This window comes from Salmo trutta, unplaced genomic scaffold (assembly GCF_901001165.1).
Source record: "Salmo trutta unplaced genomic scaffold, fSalTru1.1, whole genome shotgun sequence".
Classification (NCBI taxonomy): domain Eukaryota; kingdom Metazoa; phylum Chordata; class Actinopteri; order Salmoniformes; family Salmonidae; genus Salmo; species Salmo trutta.
Genome location: NW_021823288.1, coordinates 34,090 through 49,933, shown reverse-complemented (window position 1 = coordinate 49,933; position 15,844 = coordinate 34,090). Strand labels below are relative to the sequence as shown.

The window sequence follows — 15,844 nt, the reverse complement described above, 5'->3', positions numbered from 1 at the left end:
GAAGGTCGTGAGTTCGATCCTCACACGGGGCAGCAAAGCTCTTAAAAAGACAGTGTTATCTGAAGATGTAGTGAAAATTAATTCTCTTTTGTTTTGGACTTTCATACAATACATACTTTTGTCATGGTGGATACCACATCTTAAGGTCGATATACATTTTTTTTACTTTAGAATGAATCATCGTTTTTTTCTCAGGTGTTGTGGACTTTCAGACCATACATTTTGGCACGGTGCTGACAATGTCACTGTCAAAAAGTGAAGGTCGGTATCGATAATTTTTTCTTTAGATTTGTTGATGAAATGTGCCTTGTTAGCGCAGTAGGTAGCGCGTCAGTCACATAATCTGAAGGTTGTGAGTTTGATCCTCACACAGGGCAGCAAAACTTCTAAATAGACAGTGTTGTCTGAAGATGGAGTGAAAATTAATTGTCTTTGTTTTTGGACTTTCAGACAATACATACTTTTGTCACGGTGGAAACCACATCTTAAGGTCCATATCGATATTGATAACTTTAGAATTAAAATAATGTTGATTTTTCAGGGGTTGTGGAATTTCAGACAATACATTTTGGAATGGTGGTTATAACGTCACTGTCAAAATCTGAATGTCGGTATCGATATTTTTTTCTTTAGATTTGTTGATGAAATGTTCCTCGTTAGCGCAGCAGGTAGCGCGTCAGTCTCATAATCTGAAGGTCGTGAGTTCGATCCTCACACGGGGCAGTAAAGCTTTTAAAAAGACAGTGTTGTCTGAAGATGAAGTGAAAATTAATTCTCTTTGGTTTTGGACTTTCATACAATACACACTTTTGTCACGGTGGATACCACATTTTAAGGTCGATATACATTTTTTTTACTTTAGAATGAAATCATAGTTTTTTTCTCAGGTGTTGTGGACTTTCAGACCATACATTTTGGCACGGTGCTGACTACGTCACTGTCAAAAAGTGAAGGTCGGTATCGATAATTTTTTCTTTAGATTTGTTGATGAAATGTGCCTCGTTAGCGCAGTAGGTAGCTTGTCAGTCTCATAATCTGAAGGTCGTGATTTCGATCCTCACACCGGGGCAGCAAGTCTTTTAAAAAAAGACAGTGTTGTCTAAAGATGAAGTGAAAATTAATTCTCTTTGGTTTTGGACTTTCACACAATACATACTTTTGTCATGGTGGATACCACATCTTAAGGTCGATATACATTTTTTTTACTTTAGAATGAAATCATAGTTTTTTTCTCAGGTGTTGTGGACTTTCAGACCATACATTTTGGCACGTTGGTTACAACGTCACTGTCAAAATCTGAAGGTCGGTATCGATATTTTTTCTTTACACTTAATCATTTAAATGTACCTTGTTGTCGCAGCAGGCAGTGCGTCAGTCTCATAATCCGAAGGTCGTGAGTGCGATCCTCACACGGGGCAGGTAAGCTTTTAAAAAGACAGTGTTGTCTGAAGATGAAGTGAAAACTAATTGTCTTTTGTTTTGGACTTTCAGACAATACATACTTTTGTCACGGTGGAAACCACATCTTAAGGTCCATATCGATATTGATAACTTTAGAATTAAAATAATGTTGATTTTTCAGGGGTTGTGGAATTTCAGACAATACATTTTGGAATGGTGGTTATAACGTCACTGTCAAAAAGTGAATGTCGGTATCGATATTTTTTTCTTTAGATTTGTTGATGAAATGTGCCTCGTTAGCGCAGTAGGTAGCGCGTCAGTCTCATAATCTGAAGGTCGTGAGTTCGATCCTCACACGGGGCAGCAAAGCTTTTAAAAAGACAGTGTTATCTGAAGATGTAGTGAAAATTAATTTTTTTTTTTTGGGACTTTCATACAATACATACTTTTGTCATGGTGGATACCACATCTTAAGGTCGATATACATTTTTTTTACTTTAGAATGAAATCATCGTTTTTTTCTCAGTTGTTGTGGACTTTCAGACCATACATTTTGGCACGGTGCTGACAATGTCACTGTCAAAAAGTGAAGGTCGGTATCGATAATTTTTTCTTTAGATTTGTTGATGAAATGTGCCTTGGTAGCGCAGTAGGTAGCGCGTCAGTCTCATAATCTGAAGGTTGTGAGTTTGATCCTCACACAGGGCAGCAAAACTTCTAAATAGACAGTGTTGTCTGAAGATGGAGTGAAAATTAATTGTCTTTGGTTTTGGACTTTCAGACAATACATACTTTTGTCACGGTGGAAACCACATCTTAAGGTCCATATCGATATTGATAACTTTAGAATTAAAATAATGTTGATTTTTCAGGGGTTGTGGAATTTCAGACAATACATTTTGGAATGGTGGTTATAACGTCACTGTCAAAATCTGAAGGTCGGTATCGATATTTTTTTCTTTAGATTTGTTGATGAAATGTGCCTCGTTAGCGCAGCAGGTAGCGCGTCAGTCTCATAATCTGAAGGTCGTGAGTTCGATCCTCACACGGGGCAGCAAAGCTTTTAAAAAGACAGTGTTGTCTGAAGATGAAGTGAAAATTAATTCTCTTTGGTTTTGGACTTTCATACAATACACACTTTTGTCACGGTGGATACCACATTTTAAGGTCGATATACATTTTTTTTACTTTAGAATGAAATCATAGTTTTTTTCTCAGGTGTTGTGGACTTTCAGACCATACATTTTGGCACGGTGCTGACTACGTCACTGTCAAAAAGTGAAGGTCGGTATCGATAATTTTTTCTTTAGATTTGTTGATGAAATGTGCCTCGTTAGCGCAGTAGGTAGCTTGTCAGTCTCATAATCTGAAAGTCGTGATTTCGATCCTCACACGGGGCAGCAAGTCTTTTAAAAAAAGACAGTGTTGTCTAAAGATGAAGTGAAAATTAATTCTCTTTGGTTTTGGACTTTCACACAATACATACTTTTGTCATGGTGGATACCACATCTTAAGGTCGATATACATTTTTTTAACTTTAGAATGAAATCATAGTTTTTTTCTCAGGTGTTGTGGACTTTCAGACCATACATTTTGGCACGTTGGTTACAACGTCACTGTCAAAATCTGAAGGTCGGTATCGATATTTTTTCTTTACACTTAATCATTTAAATGTACCTTGTTGTCGCAGCAGGCAGTGCGTCAGTCTCATAATCCGAAGGTCGTGAGTGCGATCCTCACACGGGGCAGGTAAGCTTTTAAAAAGACAGTGTTGTCTGAAGATGAAGTGAAAACTAATTGTCTTTTGTTTTGGACTTTCAGACAATACATACTTTTGTCACGGTGGAAACCACATCTTAAGGTCCATATCGATATTGATAACTTTAGAATTAAAATAATGTTGATTTTTCAGGGGTTGTGGAATTTCAGACAATACATTTTGGAATGGTGGTTATAACGTCACTGTCAAAATCTGAAGGTCGGTATCGATATTTTTTTCTTTAGATTTGTTGATGAAATGTTCCTCGTTAGCGCAGCAGGTAGCGCGTCAGTCTCATAATCTGAAGGTCGTGAGTTCGATCCTCACACGGGGCAGCAAAGCTTTTAAAAAGACAGTGTTGTCTGAAGATGAAGTGAAAATTAATTCTCTTTGGTTTTGGACTTTCATACAATACACACTTTTGTCACGGTGGATACCACATTTTAAGGTCGATATACATTTTTTTTACTTTAGAATGAAATCATAGTTTTTTTCTCAGGTGTTGTGGACTTTCAGACCATACATTTTGGCACGGTGCTGACTACGTCACTGTCAAAAAGTGAAGGTCGGTATCGATAATTTTTTCTTTAGATTTGTTGATGAAATGTGCCTCGTTAGCGCAGTAGGTAGCTTGTCAGTCTCATAATCTGAAGGTCGTGATTTCGATCCTCACACGGGGCAGCAAGTCTTTTAAAAAAAGACAGTGTTGTCTGAAGATGAAGTGAAAATTAATTCTCTTTGGTTTTGGACTTTCATACAATACACACTTTTGTCACGGTGGATACCACATTTTAAGGTCGATATACATTTTATTACTTTAGAATGAAATCATAGTTTTTTTCTCAGGTGTTGTGGACTTTCAGACCATACATTTTGGCACGGTGCTGACTACGTCACTGTCAAAAAGTGAAGGTCGGTATCGATAATTTTTTCTTTAGATTTGTTGATGAAATGTGCCTCGTTAGCGCAGTAGGTAGCTTGTCAGTCTCATAATCTGAAGGTCGTGATTTTGATCCTCACACGGTGCAGCAAGTCTTTTAAAAAAAGACAGTGTTGTCTAAAGATGAAGTGAAAATTAATTCTCTTTGGTTTTGGACTTTCACACAATACATACTTTTGTCATGGTGGATACCACATCTTAAGGTCGATATACATTTTTTTAACTTTAGAATGAAATCATAGTTTTTTTCTCAGGTGTTGTGGACTTTCAGACCATACATTTTGGCACGTTGGTTACAACGTCACTGTCAAAATCTGAAGGTCGGTATCGATATTTTTTCTTTACACTTAATCATTTAAATGTACCTTGTTGTCGCAGCAGGCAGTGCGTCAGTCTCATAATCCGAAGGTCGTGAGTGCGATCCTCACACGGGGCAGGTAAGCTTTTAAAAAGACAGTGTTGTCTGAAGATGAAGTGAAAACTAATTGTCTTTTGTTTTGGACTTTCAGACAATACATACTTTTGTCACGGTGGAAACCACATCTTAAGGTCCATATCGATATTGATAACTTTAGAATTAAAATAATGTTGATTTTTCAGGGGTTGTGGAATTTCAGACAATACATTTTGGAATGGTGGTTATAACGTCACTGTCAAAATCTGAATGTCGGTATCGATATTTTTTTCTTTAGATTTGTTGATGAAATGTTCCTCGTTAGCGCAGCAGGTAGCGCGTCAGTCTCATAATCTGAAGGTCGTGAGTTCGATCCTCACACGGGGCAGTAAAGCTTTTAAAAAGACAGTGTTGTCTGAAGATGAAGTGAAAATTAATTCTCTTTGGTTTTGGACTTTCATACAATACACACTTTTGTCACGGTGGATACCACATTTTAAGGTCGATATACATTTTTTTTACTTTAGAATGAAATCATAGTTTTTTTCTCAGGTGTTGTGGACTTTCAGACCATACATTTTGGCACGGTGCTGACTACGTCACTGTCAAAAAGTGAAGGTCGGTATCGATAATTTTTTCTTTAGATTTGTTGATGAAATGTGCCTCGTTAGCGCAGTAGGTAGCTTGTCAGTCTCATAATCTGAAGGTCGTGATTTCGATCCTCACACGGGGCAGCAAGTCTTTTAAAAAAAGACAGTGTTGTCTAAAGATGAAGTGAAAATTAATTCTCTTTGGTTTTGGACTTTCATACAATACACACTTTTGTCACGGTGGATACCACATTTTAAGGTCGATATACATTTTATTACTTTAGAATGAAATCATAGTTTTTTTCTCAGGTGTTGTGGACTTTCAGACCATACATTTTGGCACGGTGCTGACTACGTCACTGTCAAAAAGTGAAGGTCGGTATCGATAATTTTTTCTTTAGATTTGTTGATGAAATGTGCCTCGTTAGCGCAGTAGGTAGCTTGTCAGTCTCATAATCTGAAGGTCGTGATTTTGATCCTCACACGGTGCAGCAAGTCTTTTAAAAAAAGACAGTGTTGTCTAAAGATGAAGTGAAAATTAATTCTCTTTGGTTTTGGACTTTCACACAATACATACTTTTGTCATGGTGGATACCACATCTTAAGGTCGATATACATTTTTTTTACTTTAGAATGAAATCATAGTTTTTTTTCTCAGGTGTTGTGGACTTTCAGACCATACATTTTGGCACGTTGGTTACAACGTCACTGTCAAAATCTGAAGGTCGGTATCGATATTTTTTCTTTACACTTAATCATTTAAATGTACCTTGTTGTCGCAGCAGGCAGTGCGTCAGTCTCATAATCCGAAGGTCGTGAGTGCGATCCTCACACGGGGCAGCAAAGCTTTTAAAAAGACAGTGTTGTCTGAAGATGAAGTGAAATTAATTCTCTTTGGTTTTGGACTTTCAGACAATACATACTTTTGTCACGGTGGATACCACATCTTAAGGTCGATATACATTTTTTTTACTTTAGAATGAAATCATAGTTTTTTTCTCAGGTGTTGTGGACTTTCAGACCATACATTTTGGCACAGTGCTTACAACGTCACTGTCAAAAAGTGAAGGTCGGTATCGATAATTTTTTCTTTAGATTTGTTGATGAAATGTGCCTCGTTAGCGCAGTAGGTAGCGCGTCAGTCTCATAATCTGAAGGTCGTGAGTTCGATCCTCACACGGGGCAGCAAAGGTCTTAAAAAGACAGTGTTATCTGAAGATGTAGTGAAAATTAATTCTCTTTTGTTTTGGACTTTCATACAATACATACTTTTGTCATGGTGGATACCACATCTTAAGGTCGATATACATTTTTTTTACTTTAGAATGAAATCATCGTTTTTTTCTCAGGTGTTGTGGACTTTCAGACCATACATTTTGGCACGTTGGTTACAACGTCACTGTCAAAATCTGAAGGTCGGTATCGATATTTTTTCTTTACACTTAATCATTTAAATGTACCTTGTTGTCGCAGCAGGCAGTGCGTCAGTCTCATAATCCGAAGGTCGTGAGTGCGATCCTCACACGGGCAGGTAAGCTTTTAAAAAGACAGTGTTGTCTGAAGATGAAGTGAAAACTAATTGTCTTTTGTTTTGGACTTTCAGACAATACATACTTTTGTCACGGTGGAAACCACATCTTAAGGTCCATATCGATATTGATAACTTTAGAATTAAAATAATGTTGATTTTTCAGGGGTTGTGGAATTTCAGACAATACATTTTGGAATGGTGGTTATAACGTCACTGTCAAAATCTGAAGGTCGGTATCGATATTTTTTTCTTTAGATTTGTTGATGAAATGTGCCTCGTTAGCGCAGCAGGTAGCGCGTCAGTCTCATAATCTGAAGGTCGTGAGTTCGATCCTCACACGGGGCAGCAAAGCTTTTAAAAAGACAGTGTTGTCTGAAGATGAAGTGAAAATTAATTCTCTTTGGTTTTGGACTTTCATACAATACACACTTTTGTCACGGTGGATACCACATTTTAAGGTCGATATACATTTTTTTTACTTTAGAATGAAATCATAGTTTTTTTCTCAGGTGTTGTGGACTTTCAGACCATACATTTTGGCACGGTGCTGACTACGTCACTGTCAAAAGTGAAGGTCGGTATCGATAATTTTTTCTTTAGATTTGTTGATGAAATGTGCCTCGTTAGCGCAGTAGGTAGCTTGTCAGTCTCATAATCTGAAGGTCGTGATTTCGATCCTCACACGGGGCAGCAAGTCTTTTAAAAAGACAGTGTTGTCTGAAGATGAAGTGAAAATTAATTCTCTTTGGTTTTGGACTTTCATACAATACACACTTTTGTCACGGTGGATACCACATTTTAAGGTCGATATACATTTTATTACTTTAGAATGAAATCATAGTTTTTTTCTCAGGTGTTGTGGACTTTCAGACCATACATTTTGGCACGGTGCTGACTACGTCACTGTCAAAAAGTGAAGGTCGGTATCGATAATTTTTTCTTTAGATTTGTTGATGAAATGTGCCTCGTTAGCGCAGTAGGTAGCTTGTCAGTCTCATAATCTGAAGGTCGTGATTTCGATCCTCACACGGGGCAGCAAGTCTTTTAAAAAAAGACAGTGTTGTCTAAAGATGAAGTGAAAATTAATTCTCTTTGGTTTTGGACTTTCACACAATACATACTTTTGTCATGGTGGATACCACATCTTAAGGTCGATATACATTTTTTTTACTTTAGAATGAAATCATAGTTTTTTTTCTCAGGTGTTGTGGACTTTCAGACCATACATTTTGGCACGTTGGTTACAACGTCACTGTCAAAATCTGAAGGTCGGTATCGATATTTTTTCTTTACACTTAATCATTTAAATGTACCTTGTTGTCGCAGCAGGCAGTGCGTCAGTCTCATAATCCGAAGGTCGTGAGTGCGATCCTCACACGGGGCAGCAAAGCTTTTAAAAAGACAGTGTTGTCTGAAGATGAAGTGAAATTAATTCTCTTTGGTTTTGGACTTTCAGACAATACATACTTTTGTCACGGTGGATACCACATCTTAAGGTCGATATACATTTTTTTTACTTTAGAATGAAATCATAGTTTTTTTCTCAGGTGTTGTGGACTTTCAGACCATACATTTTGGCACAGTGCTTACAACGTCACTGTCAAAAAGTGAAGGTCGGTATCGATAATTTTTTCTTTAGATTTGTTGATGAAATGTGCCTCGTTAGCGCAGTAGGTAGCGCGTCAGTCTCATAATCTGAAGGTCGTGAGTTCGATCCTCACACGGGGCAGCAAAGCTTTTAAAAAGACAGTGTTATCTGAAGATGTAGTGAAAATTAATTCTCTTTTGTTTTGGACTTTCATACAATACATACTTTTGTCATGGTGGATACCACATCTTAAGGTCGATATACATTTTTTTTACTTTAGAATGAAATCATCGTTTTTTTCTCAGGTGTTGTGGACTTTCAGACCATACATTTTGGCACGGTGCTGACAATGTCACTGTCAAAAAGTGAAGGTCGGTATCGATAATTTTTTCTTTAGATTTGTTGATGAAATGTGCCTTGTTAGCGCAGTAGGTAGCGCGTCAGTCACATAATCTGAAGGTTGTGAGTTTGATCCTCACACAGGGCAGCAAAACTTCTAAATAGACAGTGTTGTCTGAAGATGGAGTGAAAATTAATTGTCTTTGTTTTTGGACTTTCAGACAATACATACTTTTGTCACGGTGGAAACCACATCTTAACCCTCCCGTTGTCCTCCCATTCTGCCTACTCCCCGTGTCCCCGGGCGGGTCACCCTGTCCCGTCTCGGCTAAAGGCCCAGAGGGCACAAGTGTGACAGTAGGCGTGCGAACAGCCTTTGCAGATGTATTTCTTACACCTGCAGCACGCCGTGTGTGTCTTGGCGTCCTTCTTGGGCGGGCAGAGCTGACACCTCTTCCTCTTGCTGGCCACTAGCGGGGCGGCGGCGTCCGGGCCGGCGGCGCGCTCCCGGGCCGGCGGAGGAGCGGCGTCGCGGTCGGCACCCTGCAGGACTTTGACGAGCGCGGACGCGGCTTCGGTGCGGGGGAGACGCTGCCTTCTTTGTATCAAGGGCTTGACCAGCGCCTTTCCCAGCTGCTCCAGGAACACCCTCCTCTTGTTCCGCTTCCGAGGCATCCAGTCGGGCTTGATCTCTCGCCATATGACAAAGGCGTTGTAGGAGGACACGTCGAGGATGTTGTGGAAGATGACCAGGGGCCAGCGGGCAGTCATCCGTCTGCAGCTGTAGGTGCCGACCACCTTGTCTAGGTTGTCCACGCCGCCCTTGTTGCGGTTGTAGTCTAGGATGAGGGCCGGCTTCCGGTCGCGGCGATCGCTGACGTCGGCCTCCGTGTGCAGCGTGCTCAGGAGCAGCACGTTCTTATTTCTCTTTGCCAGGTAGGACACCAGAGTGGCGGTGGGCGTGAAGGCGAACATGGAGGACGAGACCTGTCTGCCCTTTGACTGGAGCAGCGCGGGAGGGAGCTCGGGCTTGTTCTTTCGCACCGTGCCGACCACGGTGAGGTTCCTCTCGAGGAGCCGCTGGCCGAGTTCGTAGGAGGTGAAGAAGTTGTCGCAGGTGACGTTGTGACCAGCGGGCAGCCCCTGCGTGAGATCGAGGACGACGCGGGCGCCCTGGTTCTTCTCGGGGGCTCCGCCGGCCGCCTTACCGGTGTAGACTTGCATCTTCCAAGCGTAGCTGGACTTGGCGTCGCAGGCCACCCACGACTTGATGCCGTATTTGGCCGGCTTGCTGGGGATGTACTGTCGGAAAGGACAGCGCCCTTTCGGGAGAGGGAGAGGGAGAGGAAGGAGATTAGCGGCGGCGGCGGCGGCGGCACTGATGCTGACGCTAACTCTCTATACTACCGCTGGCTCATCGAGCGGCGTCATGCTGCTGATGCTACTGCTGATGCTGATGCTGCTGCTGCTGATGATGATGATGATGACGCTGACGCTACCCCTCTATACTACCGCTGGCTCATCATTGGGGGGGGCGAGCGGCGTCTACGTTACACGCCGCCGATGCTGCCGCTGACGCTACCTCTCTATACTACACAGATACACAGATACACAGATACACAGATACACAGACGGTACCTCTGAACGGGACCAGTTGTTGGTCCACCGTCAAGTCAGACCCCGGGTCGAGAGGAAGGAGATTAGCAGCGTCGTGCTGCTGCTGCTGCCGACGCTACCGCTGCTGCCGACGCTACTGCTGCCGGTGACGCTACTGCTCCTGATGCCGCTACCCCTCTATACTACCGCTGGCTCATCATTGGTGGGGGCGCGCGGCGTTTACGTTACACGCCGACGCTACCTCTCTATAGGACACGTACGTACAGATACGCACAGATACTCACAGCAGATACGCACAGACGCACACCCCCACACACACACACGCACGCACGCACGCGCGCGGTACCTCTGAACGGGACCAGTTGTTCGTCCACCGTCAAGTCGGACCCCGGGTTGTAGAGGGCCGGCAGCCGCTCCTGCCACAGGTCCCAGACCTCTCTTATGGCCGCCAGTCTGTCGGCGGCGAGTCTCGCGGGTCTCGTCCGGCGGTCGTCGAATCGCAGCAGCCTCGAGTACTTGTGAAAGACCTTGAGCGGCATGGTGGCTCGGAACACGGTCCTGCCGCTCTCCGCGTCCCACAGGCTGGCCGCGGCCTCGCCCCGGGACCTGTAGACGCCCGCTAGGATTAGCAGCCCTAGGTAGGCGCGCAGGTCGACCGAGTCCATGGGTCGCCAGCCGTCGCCGTATTTTCTCACCCCCTGCAGATTGGTCATGTCCACGACGATCCTTTCTATCGCCGGCGTGACAAACAGCCGGAAGGTGGACTCGATGTCGAGCGCGCGCGACGCCGCGTAGGCCGTAGGGCCGGGCGTCACCGCGGGGCCGGGGTGGCGGACGGCGCGGGGCAGGTCCGGGCCGCGATAGGCCGCGGAGGACCATTTGATTTTGCCGTTTTTTGACAGCAACGTCTCCCTTCGGCCTCGGACGGCCGCCGCCGCCGGGTCCTCTGGCTCTGGCTCTCTGTCTCGCTCTCGGGCGGCGGCCGTGTCTCGCTCTCCCTCTCCCTCTCGCTCTCCCTCTCGCTCTTCCTCCTCCTCCTCCTCCTCCGAAGAAGAAGAAGAAGAAGAAGAAGAGCGCGACCGCAAGGCCGAGTCGTCCGCGTCACGTTCGGGGTCGTATTCCTCGCCGTCTTCGTCTTCCGAAACGTCCTCCTCTTCGGAATCGCAAAAGTCTTCTTCGTCTTCTCGGTCGACGCTGGAGGCTATCTGTTCCAGGACCTGAGCCGCGCTGAAATCGGGACCGCCTCGAGGCGCCGGCTGCGGCCTCGCGTTAGGCGGGGTCGTATTCCTCGCCATCGTCCTCATCGTCTTCTTTTTCTTTTTCTTCTTCTTCTTCTTCTTCTTCTTCTTCTTCTTCTTCTTCCTGACAATATTAGTAGCCTCTCTACGGCCGGCCGACTGCAGGCTGACGCGCGCCCGAGCCGGGGGGTCTCTCTGACCCGGCCCGGACAACTGCAGAGGGGGTTACGACATACGCGTTGCTGACGCGCGCCCGAGCCGGGGGGTCGCTCTGACCCGGCCCTGACAACTGCAGAGGGGGTTACGACATACGCATTGCTGACGCGTGGCCGAGCCGGGGGGGTCTCTCTGACCCGGCCCGGACAACTGCAGAGGGGGGGATACGACATACGCGTTGCTGACGCTTCCCCCGGGGTCTCTCTGACCCCGGCCCGGACAACTGCAGAGGGGGGATATGACATACGCGTTGCTGACGCTTCCCCCGGGGTCTCTCTGACCCGGCCTGGACAACGGGAGGGCCGACGCGTGGCCGAGCCGGGGGTCTCTCTGACCCGGCCTGGACGACTGCAGAGGGGGGATATGACATACGCGTTGCTGACGCTTCCCCCGGGGTCTCTCTGACCCGGCCTGGACTCGGGGTGGAACGGCTCCTAACCCGTGGCCGACGCGTTGCTGACGCGCGCCCGGCCCGGGGGTCTCTCTGACCCGGCCCTGACAACTGCAGAGGGGGGGGGGGGGGGGATATAACATACGCGTTGCTGACGCTTCCCCCGGGGTCTCTCTGACCCCGGCCTGGACAACGGGAGGGCTGACGCGTGGCCCAGCCAGGGGGAGGGGGGGGGTCTCTCTGACCCGGCCCGGACGCGGGGGAACGGCTCCTAACGCGTGGCCGAGCCGGCGGGTCGCTCCGACCCGGCCGGGACAACGGGAGGGTTAAACATTTTATTAGGCCTGTCCAAAATGTCGTTAGTTCGGCATGATCGGAGTCATCGTTTTTAGGGACAAAATAGAAATCTGCAATTTTTTGTGAAAATGGTTTTAAAACATTTTTTTAGGCCTTTCCAGAACATCGCTTTTTCGGCATGATCGTAGTCATCGTTTTTAGGGACAAAATAGAAATCTGCAATTTTTTTTGAAAATGGTTTTACAAAATATTTTTTAGGACTGTCCAGAATGTCGCTAGTTCGGCATGTCCTGGGTCACTGTTTTTGTGTCACGAAAATGAAAAAAAAATATCTGCAATTTTTTGTGAAAATGGTTTTAAAATGTTTTTTAGGCCTGTCCAAAATGTCGCTAGTTCGGCATGATCGGAGTCATCGTTTTTGGTGACAAAAATAGAAATCTGCAATTTTTTGTGAACATGGTTTTAAAATGTTTTTTTAGGCCTGTCCAGAATGTCGCTAGTTCGACATAACCGGGGTCACTGTTTTTGTGTCACGAAAATGAAAAAAAAAAATCATTAATTTTTTGTGAAAATGGTTTTAAAATGTTTTTTTAGGCCTGTCCAGAACATCGCTTTTTCGGCATGATCGGAGTCATCGTTTTTAGGGACAAAATAGAAATCTGCAATTTTTTGTGAAAATGGTTTTACAAAATATTTTTTAGGCCTGTCCAGAATGTCGCTAGTTCGGCATGTCCTGGGTCACTGTTTTTGTGTCACGAAAATGAAAAAAAAATATCTGCAATTTTTTGTGAAAATGGTTTTAAAATGTTTTTTAGGCCTGTCCAGAATGTCGATAGTTCGGCATGACCGGGGTCACTGTTTTTGTGTCGAAAAATGAAAAAAAATATCTGCAATTTTTGGTGAAAATGGTTCTAAAATGTTTTTTTAGGCCTGTCCAAAATGTCGCTAGTTCGGCATGATCGGAGTCATCGTTTTTGGTGACAAAAATAGAAATCTGCAATTTTTTGTGAACATGGTTTTAAAATGTTTTTTTAGGCCTGTCCAGAATGTCGCTAGTTCGACATAACCGGGGTCACTGTTTTTGTGTCACGAAACTGAAAAAAAAAATCTGCAATTTTTTGTGAAAATGTTTTAAAACATTTTTTTAGGCCTGTCCAGAACATCGCTTTTTCGGCATGATCGGAGTCATCGTTTTTAGGGAAAAAATAGAAATCTGTAATTTTTTTTGAAAATGGTTCTAAAATGTTCTTTTTAGGCCTGTCCAAAATGTCGCTAGTTCGGCATGATCGGAGTCATCGTTTTTGTTGACAAAAATAGAAATCTGCAATTTTTTGTGAAAATGGTTTTAAAATGTTTTTTTAGGCCTGTCCAGAATGTCGCTAGTTCGGCATGTCCTGGGTCACTGTTTTTGTGTCACGAAAATGAAAAAAAAATATCTGCAATTTTTTGTGAAAATGGTTTTAAAATGTTTTTTAGGCCTGTCCAGAATGTCGATAGTTCGGCATGACCGGGGGTCACTGTTTTTGTGTCGAAAAATGTAAAAAAAATATCTGCAATTTTTGGTGAAAATGGTTCTAAAATGTTTTTTTAGGCCTGTCCAAAATGTCGCTAGTTCGGCATGATCGGAGTCATCGTTTTTGGTGACAAAAATAGAAATCTGCAATTTTTTGTGAACATGGTTTTAAAATGTTTTTTTAGGCCTGTCCAGAATGTCGCTAGTTCGACATAACCGGGGTCACTGTTTTTGTGTCACGAAACTGAAAAAAAAATCTGCAATTATTTGTGAAAATTTTTTTAAACATTTTATTAGGCCTGTCCAAAATGTCGTTAGTTCGGCATGATCGGAGTCATCGTTTTTAGGGACAAAATAGAAATCTGCAATTTTTTGTGAAAATGGTTTTAAAACATTTTTTTAGGCCTTTCCAGAACATCGCTTTTTCGGCATGATCGTAGTCATCGTTTTTAGGGACAAAATAGAAATCTGCAATTTTTTGTGAAAATGGTTTTACAAAATATTTTTTAGGACTGTCCAGAATGTCGCTAGTTCGGCATGTCCTGGGTCACTGTTTTTGTGTCACGAAAATGAAAAAAAAATATCTGCAATTTTTTGTGAAAATGGTTTTAAAATGTTTTTTAGGCCTGTCCAAAATGTCGCTAGTTCGGCATGATCGGAGTCATCGTTTTTGGTGACAAAAATAGAAATCTGCAATTTTTTGTGAACATGGTTTTAAAATGTTTTTTTAGGCCTGTCCAGAATGTCGCTAGTTCGACATAACCGGGGTCACTGTTTTTGTGTCACGAAAATGAAAAAAAAAAATCATTAATTTTTTGTGAAAATGGTTTTAAAATGTTTTTTTAGGCCTGTCCAGAACATCGCTTTTTCGGCATGATCGGAGTCATCGTTTTTAGGGACAAAATAGAAATCTGCAATTTTTTGTGAAAATGGTTTTACAAAATATTTTTTAGGCCTGTCCAGAATGTCGCTAGTTCGGCATGTCCTGGGTCACTGTTTTTGTGTCACGAAAATGAAAAAAAAATATCTGCAATTTTTGTGAAAATGGTTTTAAAATGTTTTTTAGGCCTGTCCAGAATGTCGATAGTTCGGCATGACCGGGGTCACTGTTTTTGTGTCGAAAAATGAAAAAAAAATATCTGCAATTTTTGGTGAAAATGGTTCTAAAATGTTTTTTTAGGCCTGTCCAAAATGTCGCTAGTTCGGCATGATCGGAGTCATCGTTTTTGGTGACAAAAATAGAAATCTGCAATTTTTTGTGAACATGGTTTTAAAATGTTTTTTTAGGCCTGTCCAGAATGTCGCTAGTTCGACATAACCGGGGTCACTGTTTTTGTGTCACGAAACTGAAAAAAAAAATCTGCAATTTTTTGTGAAAATGTTTTAAAACATTTTTTTAGGCCTGTCCAGAACATCGCTTTTTCGGCATGATCGGAGTCATCGTTTTTAGGGAAAAAATAGAAATCTGTAATTTTTTTTGAAAATGGTTCTAAAATGTTCTTTTTAGGCCTGTCCAAAATGTCGCTAGTTCGGCATGATCGGAGTCATCGTTTTTGGTGACAAAAATAGAAATCTGCAATTTTTTGTGAAAATGGTTTTAAAATGTTTTTTTAGGCCTGTCCAGAATGTCGCTAGTTCGGCATGTCCTGGGTCACTGTTTTTGTGTCACGAAAATGAAAAAAAAATATCTGCAATTTTTTGTGAAAATGGTTTTAAAATGTTTTTTAGGCCTGTCCAGAATGTCGATAGTTCGGCATGACCGGGGTCACTGTTTTTGTGTCGAAAAATGTAAAAAAAATATCTGCAATTTTTGGTGAAAATGGTTCTAAAATGTTTTTTTAGGCCTGTCCAAAATGTCGCTAGTTCGGCATGATCGGAGTCATCGTTTTTGGTGACAAAAATAGAAATCTGCAATTTTTTGTGAACATGGTTTTAAAATGTTTTTTTAGGCCTGTCCAGAATGTCGCTAGTTCGACATAACCGGGGTCACTGTTTTTGTGTCACGAAACTGAAAAAAAAAATCTGCAATT

General features: G+C 42.8%; 1 protein-coding gene and 11 non-coding genes across 12 annotated transcripts; 11 read left to right on the top strand and 1 right to left on the bottom strand.

The window, feature by feature from the left end:
* The first annotated feature begins 304 nt into the window (after positions 1–304).
* On the top strand, positions 305–377 carry trnam-cau (transfer RNA methionine (anticodon CAU)). Its single transcript has one exon. It is a non-coding gene; the product is annotated as a tRNA-Met (tRNA).
* A 273-nt stretch (positions 378–650) lies between these two features.
* Positions 651–723, top strand: trnam-cau (transfer RNA methionine (anticodon CAU)). Its single transcript has one exon. It is a non-coding gene; the product is annotated as a tRNA-Met (tRNA).
* Positions 724–1,691: 968 nt separating this feature from the next.
* Positions 1,692–1,764, top strand: trnam-cau (transfer RNA methionine (anticodon CAU)). The gene has a single exon. It is a non-coding gene; the product is annotated as a tRNA-Met (tRNA).
* A 272-nt stretch (positions 1,765–2,036) lies between these two features.
* trnam-cau (transfer RNA methionine (anticodon CAU)) lies at positions 2,037–2,109 on the top strand. Its single transcript has one exon. It is a non-coding gene; the product is annotated as a tRNA-Met (tRNA).
* A 273-nt stretch (positions 2,110–2,382) lies between these two features.
* Positions 2,383–2,455, top strand: trnam-cau (transfer RNA methionine (anticodon CAU)). The gene has a single exon. It is a non-coding gene; the product is annotated as a tRNA-Met (tRNA).
* Positions 2,456–3,422: 967 nt separating this feature from the next.
* On the top strand, positions 3,423–3,495 carry trnam-cau (transfer RNA methionine (anticodon CAU)). The gene has a single exon. It is a non-coding gene; the product is annotated as a tRNA-Met (tRNA).
* A 1,314-nt stretch (positions 3,496–4,809) lies between these two features.
* Positions 4,810–4,882, top strand: trnam-cau (transfer RNA methionine (anticodon CAU)). The gene has a single exon. It is a non-coding gene; the product is annotated as a tRNA-Met (tRNA).
* A 1,314-nt stretch (positions 4,883–6,196) lies between these two features.
* On the top strand, positions 6,197–6,269 carry trnam-cau (transfer RNA methionine (anticodon CAU)). The gene has a single exon. It is a non-coding gene; the product is annotated as a tRNA-Met (tRNA).
* A 618-nt stretch (positions 6,270–6,887) lies between these two features.
* On the top strand, positions 6,888–6,960 carry trnam-cau (transfer RNA methionine (anticodon CAU)). Its single transcript has one exon. It is a non-coding gene; the product is annotated as a tRNA-Met (tRNA).
* A 1,311-nt stretch (positions 6,961–8,271) lies between these two features.
* trnam-cau (transfer RNA methionine (anticodon CAU)) lies at positions 8,272–8,344 on the top strand. The gene has a single exon. It is a non-coding gene; the product is annotated as a tRNA-Met (tRNA).
* Positions 8,345–8,617: 273 nt separating this feature from the next.
* Positions 8,618–8,690, top strand: trnam-cau (transfer RNA methionine (anticodon CAU)). The gene has a single exon. It is a non-coding gene; the product is annotated as a tRNA-Met (tRNA).
* A 134-nt stretch (positions 8,691–8,824) lies between these two features.
* LOC115190057 (piggyBac transposable element-derived protein 4-like) lies at positions 8,825–11,454 on the bottom strand. The gene is made up of 3 exons (XM_029748546.1): positions 11,265–11,454; positions 10,506–11,129; positions 8,825–9,864 (listed from the first exon to the last, which is right to left on the bottom strand). The coding sequence occupies exons 1-3, from the start codon at positions 11,452–11,454 to the stop codon at positions 8,852–8,854; spliced, it is 1,827 nt and encodes a 608-aa protein (XP_029604406.1). The 3' UTR covers positions 8,825–8,851.
* Between the last annotated feature and the right edge of the window lie 4,390 nt (positions 11,455–15,844).

Coding starts and splice junctions, on each gene's coding strand:
- LOC115190057 (XM_029748546.1), bottom strand. CDS start 11,454: ATGGCGAGGAATACGACCCCGCCTAACGCGAGGCCGCAGCCGGCGCCT. Junction 11,130..11,264: donor CGAGGAATACGACCCCGAAC/GTGACGCGGACG, acceptor CCGCCGCCCGAG/AGCGAGACAGAGAGCCAGAG. Junction 9,865..10,505: donor ACAACTGGTCCCGTTCAGAG/GTACCGCGCGCG, acceptor CTCTCCCGAAAG/GGCGCTGTCCTTTCCGACAG.